The sequence below is a fragment of the Sinocyclocheilus rhinocerous genome, unplaced genomic scaffold, assembly GCF_001515625.1.
Source record: "Sinocyclocheilus rhinocerous isolate Xijiao unplaced genomic scaffold, SAMN03320098_v1.1 scaffold2985, whole genome shotgun sequence".
NCBI lineage: Eukaryota > Metazoa > Chordata > Actinopteri > Cypriniformes > Cyprinidae > Sinocyclocheilus > Sinocyclocheilus rhinocerous.
In genome coordinates, this window is record NW_015661690.1 from 174,455 (window position 1) to 189,393 (window position 14,939).

The following is a 14,939-nucleotide window of genomic DNA, read 5'->3' on the forward strand; positions in this document are numbered from 1 at the left end:
AACCTTCCCAGACACACAGCTAACAATTCCATTTCTCTTTCAAGCTTTCGCTCCTGCCACAGCTCAGTGTAAGCCCTTGGTTTGGATCCATTAGCAGGAGATTAACTAAGTTTTAGTAGAATTATTAATGTCTGCTCAACTGTGGAGGATATAAAACTAAACAGAATCAATGGCTCCGTATTGATTGAACCCTCCAGGGTCGTCTTAGTAGAACGATGAGATGTTCTTGGAGACTTTTTTACTTGAACAATGCTGTTTACACACAGAGAAATCTCACAGGGCCAAAACACCGATCTACCAAGACACATACAATACAGTGATATAGACCAGGGGTTCCCAAACTTTTCATCATTTAGATGTAAGATATTTATATGAAGTACCCCCTGAGACTTCAATTTAATATTTCAATAATTCTTGGACACATTCTCATGTTCACGGTCAGTTAATGGTCACATGACATGCAAGTATATATGAAGAGTTCTTTTGCAAAAACAGATAACTCCGTTTTTAACAATTTTCAAAAATCTTTTTTTTTTTTTCATTGTGCATTCCAATTAATCTCAATCAAACTGCAGTTGGGTTATTTTGATTTAGTACAAATAACTTAAAAAATACAGCTAACTTACACAATAAAAACATGATAACAACATGACTTTTGAAAATTTTGAAAAACGGAGTTATCTGTTTTTGCAAATAAACTCTTCATATACGGTACATATTTGCAAGCATTTTATTTTGACTTTTTTGCTAGACTTAGTAGACTCAGTCCTTTTAGTTATGAGTGTGTCTCAGTCCACATTACATTCATGCTGGTGTTTTAGCAACCCAATCAAATAGAAATAAATAATTCTTAATAATAATTATTATTATTAATCTTAAAATAAAAATGACTGAATAATAAGTATTATTATTATTATTTAGTATTTTAACTGTAATTATAAAAGTGAAGATATAAATATATTACTGTTGTAAATGACAAAGTAAAAATTTATAACTGACTATTATAATACTTTTATATTACACTAAAAGTTACAATACTGATATTTGTCTTAAATTCACTTTCAAACTTTCAAACTGAACTTTAAATATTTAAAATCCTTAACCTTTTAATTTGTCAGAATACTGCAGAGATGCATTGTAATGTGAATGTATAAACAAAGCAAATCTGCATTCCCAAATGCATGTTAAACTTGTAGCACATGTAGAAATTTGCTACATTTACTGTGAACCGACACGTTCACAGACGATGAGGAAAAACCGAATCACGAGCTACTCGCATACTTCACTTCACTATGAAACATGCAGTGCATCAGACTGTATATTTAATTAAATCGCAGCCTTTGATTTGATAATCACACTAAGATTTATCACGATCATCTTGAACCCTCATTTATTACATTTAATTTTACATGGGATACAATCAATTTGAGCTTTTCATCAACTCACAAACCCTCGTTTGGGAAACCCTGATATAGACAAACACATACGTCTGCTGATTTACACACTCCGTCCCTTAAAAAACAACACAGTCTTGTCTAAACAAATAAATTAGTCCCTTTTCAATTTGAGGAACTGACTCTTTTGTGTGTGCTCTTTGGCAGTTCCCTTTTATTCTGTGGATCCCCCTCTTCACACACACACATTTTTCCATGCCATCCCTCCCTCCCGTGCTCATACTGCCCTGCATCTGCAGGATGAATGAGAATCAATGTCACAGACAGAGAAAGAGAGCGAGAGAGGCGCGTTCGGCTCCGTCTCGGAGCGCAGTCACAAATTGTAGAGTCACCGTGACAACATAATTCCTCCACTCAGGCCCCATTGAGAGTCGATATCCAATCAGAGCGACAGCTACCTGGGCCTGCCTCCGAGACGACCCCTCCCTCCATTGATCCCTCAATCAAGACTGGGGCTCACCACCCAGGAGGGAGCCTGGGAAAGAAACGCAGCCATTGGATTCGGGCTGGATGCTGGTGCAGGGCTTCTGATGTAAGATCAGGCCTCCCACCGGCTGTACAGTGAACCTGATCACAGGTCAGCCATCACGCTCCGAGACGCTTGGAAAAAGTCTGATGGGATCGAAAGAGATCCAGAGTGACAGCTTGTCGCTTGTTGTCGATCTCCAGTGAGGGCTCTGCTGGAAATGTCCTCATGAAATGAAAACTCACCCTGTTTTCTAAATGCATGTTTTTGATCTGATAGTGAATGATTTATTCGTGCATATGTTTCATTGTATAAAATATTTTCTGACCCTTTCACAATGTCATAACTTGATCTTCTGGTGAAACGACAGACTTCTCTCTTGTGATGGATGCAGGACTTCTCCAATCATTTCATCCAATCAAAACCCGCCCCTTTCTTACGATCAACTGCAAGCTTGCATTTCAATCTTTCTTCACTCAGTCAACAACCAATGAATGTCCATGTCCTGCTTTGTTTTTTTGATAAGTCATTTTAATTGGATCTGTGTCACAATACAGAAGAAAATATATGTCGCTACTTCTGTTTCATTGCAACTTTAAAACTAATTAAAGGCGTCTTGTTGTAACTTTTGGAGAATATGGATGGCATTTTGAAGAGTAATGTTGGATAAAAGGAAAACGTTTTAATACGTTTTCATTAACAAAAACTTGAAATTTATTGACAAAAACTTGAAATTTAAGACAATTTATAAGCCTTATAGAGTGTTCACACTGACACCAGTTATTTTCAATGTGAATTGAAACCAATTCATTTTGAATGAGAATTGGAAATTTGAAATGACATGTAAAATAAGAAATTAATGAATTAATAAAAATAAAAAAAAAGGTTTTTTTTTTTTTTTTACTTTTTGATGCAAAGGATTCCCAAATATAACAATCCTTTGTCAAGGAACCTCATTCCTAAAATCTAAAAATCAATTACATATTTTCCTGTATTAAAAGACCCTTTTGTGTTGTGTGAGAAAAAATAATAAGTGCCATATATCATCATAATAAATACAATATTAAATTATTGGCCAAACAAATATTTAAAAATATATAAAACATTTTCTGGAAAATATATGTATATTTTTAATTAAGCCAACAGCATCTTTATTTGCCTATTTTAGAGTAATGATATATATTTAATTTTCACAAAAAAAAAAAAATGCAGATTTGGGTCTTATTTTTCGATTAAATTATATTATTGTTAGATATTCTAATTTGTTATCAAATAATATTATTTATTACATATATATAAAATAATATATATGAGCTTCTCATTTCTGTTTCGTGCCTGCATCCAAATCACACCCTTTTATGCGGAATAAAACATCAGGGAATAATTGAACAGCACTAACTTGCCTTGACTACCCTGTACATTATCATTGTGTAATCACTGTCAACCTTTCTCCTTCTATCCTCTTCTTTTCTATCCTGTCTTATTTTTCCCTAGCTTGCAGAACTTGAGGAAGGAGAAGTCGCGCAATGCAGCTCGTTCTCGGCGGGGTAAGGAGAACTTTGAGTTCTTCGAGCTGGCGAAGATGCTTCCGCTCCCCGGGGCAATTACCAGCCAGCTGGACAAGGCCTCCATCATCCGCCTCACCATCAGTTACCTGCACATGAGACACTTTGCCAGCCAGGGAGACCCACCCTGGAGCCCTCTACTGGAGGGAGCGAACAACTGCAACAAGGGTAAGTGTGCTGAGTACACCCAGAGAATGGCTGTGAATGGAGTGGCATTTACCTACTATGTGAAAGAGAGTAGATTGGATGGAGAAACTAGATATTTTTACACAAAATTTGAACAAAAATACAAAATAGCCAGAACTTACCGCAAAATGGGGATCAAAGTAGGTCAGAAACTCTTTAATAACCTTCAGAAAATGTTTATCGCCAAACCTACGAACTCAAATTAAATATTATGAATGCTGTTTTATTTTCTATATGGTTAAATTTTTTGCAAACCAGTTAAGTTTTTAGTCTATATATAAACATTAAATAAAAAAAGTTCAAATAAAAATAAGTAAAATAATAAAAAAAACAGCAATACATGTAGGTAAAATGAATCTGCCAATAGTTTTTTTTTTTAAATATTCATAATCAGGTGGTGTTTTCTAATTATGACATTATGTCATGTTAATGATTGATGCAATATTGCAGTATTGAAAAATGACCAAAAATGGCTTTCTTTAATTTATATGTAATGTAATTTTATCGATGTACAATTTTTATCATATACATTTTTTTCTCTGATTATTTATTATTTCTTTTTCTTTTTTTTCTAATTATTTTATATAAGTTTATATACCTTCGGCAGGTACTTTAAACATTAAATAAAAAATTAAATATAAATATGAATGAATGAATGAATGAATGAATTAATTAATTAAAAAACAGTAATACATGTAGACATAATAATCTGTCAGTAGTGGCAACTGTTGTAGTTTGTAGTTGTTAATCTTATATGACAAATTATAAACTGAAAATAAATTTAAAATTGAAAAATGTAAAATTTGGGGTTATTTTAAAAAATTGTTTCATAAAAAGGTGTTTTCCTTTTTATAACGTTTGAAAGAGCAAGCCCTATTGTCCATATTTTGAAGATACTCTGAGTGCACAGGAAAGAAGATGAGCGATGGAAATTGTGAGCTCCTTCACTACATCTCTCATATTTTGAGGCAGATTTATACGAGGCTTTCATCGACAGCATCAATCCTGACGTCGATTTGTATTTGTGATGCCATTAATAGAGGAGATGGCTTCGAGTGAACCACAGCGAAACTCAATCCGAACATGACAGTGGTGGCCTGTTGATGAATACAAATGCGTTATTAATTTAAATTATGAATTTAAATGGAATAGGCTATTATTGTCTTATAGGTCGCTCGCGTACGTCGCTTGGGATACTCTCACGTCGAAAATTGCCAGAGAAGAGAGAGAGCGCTTACACATGCACACACAGACTGACACACACTCACAGAAAAGTAATTGAGATTGCGCCACAGGAGTAATCACTCGCAGTCATGCGGAGTTAAACACGGCTCATCTGAAATAATGCATTTGCTAGTTCACTACCAACGTATTGCAGCATACAGACTGTATACAGATTGCAGGAGCAGCCATCATCTCTGGATACATATTCCTTTCTTATGTCTCTTTTCAGAGGGGTCTCTGTCATTTGAGTTTAATTTGAGAGCAGGGTCATTTGGCTTCCCAAATACGCTCCATCATTCATTACATACTCTGATAGGTTCATCTCAATTGTGAAGTGAAAAGCAGATCTAACAGCCAATTAGCCGCTGCCTGTGTGTGGAAGCCGGTGGGGACGAACAAAAGAGCCAGAGTCTGTGCTGAAGCTTGTTAACAAGTGACCAGTCCAAGGAAGTCTGCTTCTGAGAGATGGTCCTTTTGTATCCCTCCTGCAAGCCTCATTATACCTGCTGCATCAAAGCCATTCAGTCCTGTTAAAATACCTGGGCGAATGTCTCTTTTTCTGCTCATGGTTTTTGTCTGCCGGTCTCTATATTCTGTTTCAAAGCCGGTGAGCTGCCTTGCTGTCTGCTGTGACTTACTAGAAGCATTCGACGGTCAATCTAGCTGTTGACAGCTGCTATCAAAATGTGCTAATTACACTATTTAAGGGAGATTTATCATTTTAAATGTATATATAATATATAATCTGATTATATTTTAAAATATAATCAAATAATTTTATTTCTGGAGTATTTGTATTTTATTTTTACAGTTAGCATTGTTTATCTGATAAAAAAAAGATTAATTTCTGTGGTAATTAATATAAATAAGTACAGATGGCGTTTAAAAGTTTGGAGTCAGTAGGATTTTTTTGTGTAAGCAATTACTACTTTTATTTAGCAAGGATGCATTAAATTGATCAAACATGAGAGTAAAGGCATTTCAAATGTTACAAAAGATTTCTATTTCAAATAAACACTTTTTAAAATTTTTCTATTCAAATACTGAGCAGCACAAATTAAGCGTTAGCGTTAGTTCTGGCAGGTCACGTGAGTCAAGCTTGCATCAGCTGATTCTCAGCTGATCACATCTACCTATAGGAATACGGTCCTGACAGAACTGTTTTTAACATTAATGTAACATTAAAAATGTTTATTGAGCAGCAAATCAGCATATTTGTCACACCTCAAGGACCTGTTTTGTTGTGTTTCCTTCCCCATGTGCTCTGTGTGACCTAGTTTTCCCTCATGTTTGATTGTGTCATTTGGTTCAGGTGTGTTTTGTTAATTGTCCTCATCATCATCCCAGGTATTTAAGCCCTAGTCTGTGCCGTCTGTGTTTGTCCGGTCTACTATGTCCCTACGTGTGTCTCCAGCCTGTTCTGTCCTGGATTTACCCTTGTGTGGATTTATTAAAGACTATTTGCATTCATCATCTTTGTGCATTTATCTCACCGTAGCGTGACAATATTAGAATGATTTCTGAAGGATCATGTGACACTGAAGATGAGAAAAATTTCAGCTTTGCATCACAGGAATAATTTAAATATATTAAAATAGAAAACAGTTATTTTAAATTGTAATAATATTTGACAGTATTACAGTTTTTACTGTATTTTTGATCAAATAAATGCAGCCTTTGTAAGAGATTTCTTTAAAAAAAACATTATTAAATCTTGCCTGCCCCATACTTTTGAATGGTAAATATTAAAAGGTGTGTTTATAAAGTAATAAACAGCATAATTTAAATAAATATTTTATGTAAAGATGTCGAAGGGACTAACTAAATTGTTTATTTAAATGAATCACACGAATGAACCACTTAAAAATAAGTCAGCTACTGTTATGCTAATGATTTAGCATTGCTACATTTAGTTTCTCCCCAACACTGTGCCTTATGTAGACAGCAACTTATGTGACACACAAACAGAGCTTGAGCCTCATGAGAAGTGCATAGGACACCAGACTTCCAATAGTTTGATGTTAGCATATTGCTAAGCTAACAGTTCTATTCTGATAAACAAACATAAACACAATACTCAAATACACACCCAAAAATTGGGTAAATTAGTCTATTTTTCAGTATTGCATGAATATCTCTCAATTCTGCCGCCATCTTGTATTTAAAGGGTTAGTTCACCCAAAAATGAAAATTAGCCTGTGATTTACTCACCCTCGAGGCATCCTAGGTGTACATGACTCTTCTTTCAGACGAATTCAATCAGAGTTATGTTAAAAATTGTCCTGGCTCCTCCAAGCGTTATCATTGCAGTAGGGAGGTGTTTTTGTTCAACAGTCCAAAAGACGTAAAATAAAGAGCGTGCATCCATAATAAAACATGCCTCACACGGCTCCGGGGGGTGAATAAAGGCCTCCTGTAGCGAATCCATGCGTTTTTGTAAGAAAAATATCCATATTTCAAACGTAATAAACACTTTTCTCTCACTTCTGCTGACTGTCGTGTGCGGAAGCCGTTCCAGGTGGATGACGTAGGACGTATGCGCAGCACGCGCACCTCTGGGATATGCTAGTCTCACGAGTTTGTTTACAGGGGTAAAGGAAGCAAAGTTTCCTTACTTTAGTAAAGGAAAACCAGTCTCCTCTTGGCTTATATCGAAATCCTCCGACATTTTTCTTTACAAATTCTCGTTTTGTACTTCTAATTCGTGACCGGCGTTTTGTTTTGTTCTCTCTCTGCGTTCGTCACTAATCACGCTACGCTGACGTCCTACGTCATCCACCAGAACGGCTTCCGCTTAAGACAGTTAGATGAAGTGTAAGAAAAGTGTTTATTACGTTTGAAATATGGATATTTTTCTTACAAAAACGCATGGATTCGCTACAGGAAGCCTTTATTCAACCCCCCTCCTCCCCCACTTTTTCATATTTGGGTGAACTAACCCTTTAATGTTTTCTTGAAGCATATTGCAGTGCATTCTGGGATTGCCTTATTTTGGGATGCATGTGATGCTGCCATATAATTTGGCTGTAAGAAAGTGTCTTAGAAGGCAGGATAATTATCAGAACAGCCTTTTTGTCAAGAGCACTTTTATGATGTCTTAAAATGCTGTCTATTTAGGCAGCTCACTAGGTTTTGGAACAGAGCTATTGTCTCTCACATACCCACTCAACCAAATGCATAGTATAACAGGACAGAAGAAAAACCACAAAGTGTAGAATAAATTATCTGTGTGATTTGTAATTATAGAAATTAACTGTATAACGAGGAGAGCGTAATTACAAGGGTTGTCTAATTGCTATTATTACTGAGGGGAAACAACTCAGCTACAATTAGGTGTGTGAATGTGTGTGTATTTGTGTAGTAGGTAAACATACCTGTGAGGAAGCGAACCTGGCCAAACTGTGATATACGTGTGTGTGTGTGTGTGTGTAGACTCGAATGGCACCTGTGAGTTGATGAATGTAGGCGTCTGTGTAAAACTGAATGATATGATACAGACGAGAGTCTTTCATTCTGATCATCACTCTTGAGAATATCTACAACAGATTGTTGTAATAAGACAAACCATGCTTTTATCATACATTACCCATCATATAGGGACTAAAGTTCTGTTTTAGAAGAGTTAGTGATATTAGAAACCAGGTGTTGTACATTCATCTATAGTAGGTCACATTTATGATTAACCACAGATATATAATATTAATAAAAAACTGTACAGGCTGATGTGCTATACAGGGCAATGTTGTTATTTTTAACTAAAACTATTAAAATTCATATCCCTTGATTGAAATAAAGCTGAAGTAAAATAGTAATATTAGATGAAAAATCATTCATATTCATATTTTATATACTTGATGCTGCGCTCCATTATGTAGTACTTTGTTTGTTTTTAGGATGACAAAAAGTAAAACAATTTAGAATGATTTGTTTACAATGCACGTCAATGTCAACATGATTGAGATGGCCAATCAAATCAAAGATGACAGACTTTAATGTTTTCATGCAAGCCAAGTGTGAATTCCAGCACACTTCATTTTTAACATTAAGAGTGTGATGTAAGTTGCTAAACATTTAATATTTGACCTTGACTGTTTTCTGTTAAACAACAGACAATAATATAAAGGTATGCGACTTTTTTGTGATTCATACAGGTGATTCATGTAATGCATAATTGAATGTGACAAGACAAAAAATATTAACAGAGCCTTTTGGAAATATTAGTCATAAATGGCAGTAAAGCGACACGCTCACGCTATTAGGTCCCGTGACAATAACAACATGGCAGATGTAGTATGTCCAGATTACATTCATACTACATAGCAGGGCCGTAACCATCATAAACAATAAGGGGGACAATGTCCAATAATGTCCCTCAATAATTAGAAATAACCAAATTGTTGCTCAAATTGTTGCACTTCTCTGCTACAGTCCATTAGACAGCACTCTGTGAGTAGAATGGCAAAAAGGTTTAAAAGTTACATTTTATGCTGATCTGCCTCAGCAGTCTTTCAGCGCTCATCAATGTCAAAATGATTGAGATGGCCAATCAAATCAAGTCCAGCCCAAAGCAAATCAGTTTTAACATTGAAAGAGAGGTAAGATGGAAGTAGCGGAACATTTGACAGTAATATCCAAAGATACAAACTACTCAACTTTTTTTTCTCAAATATGGCCATTTTGAATATAAAATATGGTATTATTTAAGTGATTAATGTACTTCCTAACTGAAAATGAGAGGGACAAGAAACATTTTGTGTTTTCAACATATTAAGCCCAAAGTAGGCCTATATACTGTGTACACTAGCGTATGCGAACAGTGCGTGAACGGTCGACACATGCGCTCTTGAAAGCTTCATCCATGTCCAGTATCTGCTCTATTTCCCCCATAATTTATGAACGATAACAAATAGTTTTGAACTCTTTTAAACCAAAGCTGGCCTATCCCATACCCTCTTGCTCACAAGCGCTTGTCAATGCAGCCGTCTGTTGTTGTTGCAGTCTCCGCTATTTTGTTGTTGTTGTTTTTGTCTCTTTAGTTTCGTTTTCTACTGTGAAACAACAGCCTGGGCCAGTGTTACCACCTTGTGGAACAATTGATTACTGCAAAACAAATTCAATGCGCATGTGCGACCTGTGCGTACAAAGTACATGCATTTACAAAAATCGTGTGGTCTGTGTATTGTTCTGATGACGAAATTTGCGTCACGCGCACTGTACGCTGTCCCTCGCGTACGCGTAAAAAGTGAAGTATACTTTGGGCTATAGGCATGCAATAAAGGCGTATGTGCATATAATATTATTTGCAGATAGTTAAAAAATGATTACTTACCAACTAGGATTCGACCTAGAATTTCTTTCACTGTCATGTTTCTTTATGATTTATAAAAAAAAAATATTTGGTCTATTCCAAATCCCAAGTAGAATTCAACCTAGAATTTCCTTTACTGTTCTATATTTCTTTGTGATTTATTGAACAAAATATCTCCCCGAGTCTTCAAGACAGTTATGGCCTTGCTATATATAATGTACTTTTTAATGGTCTCAGTAATTGCTTATTCAAAAGAAGTATGTACTCAGAGAGTATGTGATTTAAGATGCAGCCATATAGCAGCTTTGTAGTTTTGTAAATAAATCACAATAATAATAAACTTAGGGTTATATCAGGGGCGTTTCTCCGAGGAGGCAAGGGAGACATTGCCTCCTCAAAATGTTGGATGAGAAAAAAATTTGTAGTACAAAAATAAAACAATACCAATATTACAAAATATAACATTAAAACGTGTATAAATCACTTGTTTTTCTAAAGAAACTTTGTCCAACAGCGACACCAATCCGCGTCTTTCTCGCCTCCCCTGAGCCCATTGGGTTTTAACAGACCCCATAAAGCATGCGGTGGGTTTGGTGGGGGGTAATTGAGAATGAATGGGGGAAAGTCACGTGAGAGGAGGCCATGCCTCCATCGCGATATGATTGGATATGGCTGGTTATGTTCAGCTGTGATTAGTTCATGCGATAAATCCCGCCTCTCGTGTTCTTGCACATTCACGAATCAGTCTGAATGAACAATATAATAGCGTTAATGGGACAACAACTCACACACTTATACAACCACTTTGTTACATCAAAATGATACTTAAAATATCTTGAAAAATTTATCTGTGGGAGTAGTCAGCTTGGTGAAATTTAAAGTAAATCTCTGAGTCTGTGACCAATATTTACAGAGCTTTGATGACTGATGATCCGAAAAATTCGAAAATACTTAAAAGTTAACTATTGAAAAGAATAGTCCACAAATAAAATATATTGTTTAAATTGTTACTGCCTTGAGTTATTATTTTGGAATAAATATAAAATGCTTAAAAACACTAACTTGATGTGATTCATGATTCATAGAATATTGATTACATCGTTAATGTAAAAAATTCTTCCTGATAGTGTAAGTAAAGTTTATTAAACCAAGCAAATGTTACTGGAACATGAATTGACGTTTGTTTAAAAAAATAACTTTGAGGACTATGCCTCCTCATTTCAGAACAGAAAATAAATTTAGGTAGTTGTTTGTTTGTTTTTTCTGAAAAATGACAATGGCTTAATTTAAAAATGGCACAGCGCTATTTTAACGCATTTAGTGACTGGTTAAACTGAATTGCGAGTGGTTAGAAGATAAGATGCAGGTTGTGCCACAGCCGTTCGGTGATTGTGTGGTGTTGACGTTTGCTGGAATGAATTGAGCTGTTACGGTCATGTTGCGTATCTCCAGCCGCACTGCAGGAATGTGAGGCCGGGCCGGACGGAGACGACGGATGCGAGCGGAGCGGCGTGAGGCGGGGGAGGGGCGGCTGTGTGCGCCGGTGGGGGGCTGGTATGGCTTTTGTCTGCTTCCCACGTTTCAAAACCAGGACTGAAAAATGAATAGACAGAGGAAAATCAATTGCATGACCTTCACACAGGGCGAGAGTGAAAGAGGGAGGAAGAGAGAGGGAAAGAGACGGGGAGGGCGAGCTGAGGAGTAATGGAGGGACGATGAGGGACAAGAGGAAAAGTAAAATGGCTGTGACACAAAAAAAGTTATATTTTATCTGTCTTTATGCGCTGTGTGTATGCATGTGTTGTGTGTGTGTGTGCTAGTGTGTAGTTGTGCAGGCTCTGCCGGGGAATGACAGTCTTTATGGATAATGGGGTGATTAAACCTTTTATGTCCGACCATCAGACCTATGGCCCTTAAAAGGATGCATGCACATATATTAGCCCGCAGTGCATGCGAATCAGCAGATCAAGTACAAAACAAGCGGCTTCAGTTCCAAACATTTTTTGTACGGTTTGTTAGTGGCATTTGGTAAGTCAAGCATCACTATTACTGTTGCTCATATTTGGGGTCAGTGATTTAAATGACCGCTTAACCTTCAGTATTAAAATATGGCGCGTAACTCATCCACAACAGTTTGTTCTGCAGACATCAGTGATAACTCATATCTTGCGGCTTGCGGTTACTTTTATTAGTGATAACAATAAATACATACATTTTATAATACCATCTTTTTAAATGTTTAATCAGTTCAAATCAGAAAAAAATACTTTAAAATAAAATAGTTAAAAATAAAAATTAACTAAATTCTTTGAAAACACGTCTTATTATATCAATATATATTGACAGTTATATTGAAAGTTGTCACAACTCTAGAATTTTTTTTTCCAAACCTGTATTATTTTTATTTTCCAGTAAAATATAATTATTATAATATCTTATTATATTATAATACCTTTTTATTATTTATTACTATTATATAATATATTATAAATGTTTGTAATATTTTTGATATTTATAATAATTCTAATATTTATCATTAATTATTAATATTATATGATCTTATTATATTAATATTATTAAAATATAACTATAATATCTTTTTAAATAAACATAGTGAGGCTCATTCTTAAAACAACACACAAAAAAATCAGCAAACTGAGATCAATATATTTTTTTTAAATATTAATTTGCCTAAATTTAAATAAATAAAATAAATTCTTTAAATATATCATATTATTAAAACCTACATAAAATATCATATTATTAAAACCTACATATTCATATAAATATTTTTAATAAATTTAGGCAGGTTTATTACTAAAACAACAACAAAAAATCTATAAGAAAAATACATGTACCTGTAATTCTTTTAATATATGCGTCTTATTATATTTAACAATTTTGCCTTTCACATAAATGTTAATAATGTTTGGATGTTTTGTACAAAAAAAGAGACAAAGATATGATTTATAAAATGATTTATAAAAATGTATAAAATTACATTAACATTGTTGAGTTTTATTGGTGCAGATTGTAAAAATGCAGCTATTGTTATAATTATAAAGACGAAATACTGTCAGCGTGAATTAGTGCTGTTATGTTCGTACAGTTTGGGAATTTTGAATAAGTTAAGATTTTCTCTCATTTTCTTTTGTCCAGGTCCCACACTGTTGTGTTTTTGACTTTCACGCTGTCTTTCTCCTTCTCCTTTCACTTGTTTCTCGTACTCTCCCTCCTGCCAGCTCTCTGTGTCTGTCTCTCTCTCTCCTATTTTCAAGCATTTAAAGCACTGAGGGCTTTTAAGGGACGTTAATTGCACTCAAATTATGTTCGACCGTGCTAGGAGAGAGGTAACAGCTGAGAGAGAGAGAGAGAGGGATGGCAGAGTGAAAGGATAATTGCAGCAGAGAGGGACATTGCGACTGGAGACGCTTTGGTCTGTCTGAGAGTCATTCCTCCTGTCTCCATGCATGAGGTTAGAGGTGGGGGAGCGCGGGCCGCTCGACATCCACCGCCCTGTAAACAAGTTGCTAGGAGATCGGCCTACGATTCCCATCAGCCAACTGGATTGAGCAAACTAACACGAAATGAAAGGCCAACCTTGCAGTTCCCATAGTAACCTTCGAACTTGGTTAAAAGGTTGTCAGCTTGAAAGAGGGGGAGAAGGAAAAGAGAACGAAGAAAGAAATGAAAGAGAGTCAAAGTGAGCTGGGTGTGGAGGAGAAGAAAGTCAAAAGACTTTAGTTAGTTCATTCTTTATTGTGATTCAGCGCCCCAGAGATACTCAAAGCTGACCCAAAAGTCAAGGTGGAATTATGACAGCTAATTCCTTAAAGAAAATTCCCTAAGGGAAATAAAAATAGAACTAAATCAGATAAATGGTGCACTGAATGGTGCATATTTGTGACCCTGGACCAGTCATAAGGGTCAATTTTTTGAAATTGAGATTTATAGGCCTACATCATCTGAAAGCTGAATAAATAAGCTTTCCATTGCAATATTTGGCCGAGATACAACTATTTGAAAATCGGGAATCTGAGGGTGTAAAAAAAAAAAAAAAAATACAGAGAAATTTAAATTTGCCTTTAAATTTGTCCAAATGAAGTTCTTAGCAATGTATATTACTAATCAAAATTTATGTTTTGATATATTTACAGTAGGAAATTGACAAAATATATTCATCAAACATGATCTTTACTTAATATTCTAATGATTTTTGGCATAAAAGAAAAATCAATAATTCTGACCCATACAATGTATTTGTGGCTACTGCTAGAAATATACCCGTGCTACTTTTGACTGGTTTTGTTGTCCAGGGTCACATTTATTTATTTATTTATAAATGTATATAAAATTAAAAAATAAAATAAAATAATATATATAAATAAAATAAAATTATATATATATATATATAATTTACTGTTTTCCAGTGAAAAAGAACTAAAATAAAAATAAATAATATTAATAATAATAATAAACTCTGTAATATTTAATGTATCTAAAATATATTGAAAGTACTAAAGTGCTTAAGCACTCTAAGTTTTTTATTAAGTAAAATAATATTGTTTTTAAAGATTTTTCTTTCTAAAACCGTGCATATATGCTTAAAAAAATGTAAAACTACTTTTTTCTTAACCAATGTTGTGGTCTTCTAAGATTAATAACAAGATTGAATTGATGTAATGTGAATTTTATTTTAAATTAAATTTTTTATATTTTATTTTAATTTACTAAAA

The 14,939-nt window shown here is 34.7% G+C and overlaps 1 protein-coding gene across 2 annotated transcripts in view; it reads left to right on the forward strand.

The window, feature by feature from the left end:
* Positions 1-14,939, forward strand: part of LOC107726508 (neuronal PAS domain-containing protein 1-like) — a 61,865-nt gene that overhangs the window by 20,971 nt on the left and 25,955 nt on the right. For both annotated transcript variants that reach the window (XM_016536119.1, XM_016536120.1), the window contains exon 3: positions 3,415-3,653. In XM_016536119.1, coding sequence (XP_016391605.1) covers positions 3,415-3,653 — 239 coding nt within the window. The remainder of the gene's footprint in view (positions 1-3,414; positions 3,654-14,939) is intronic.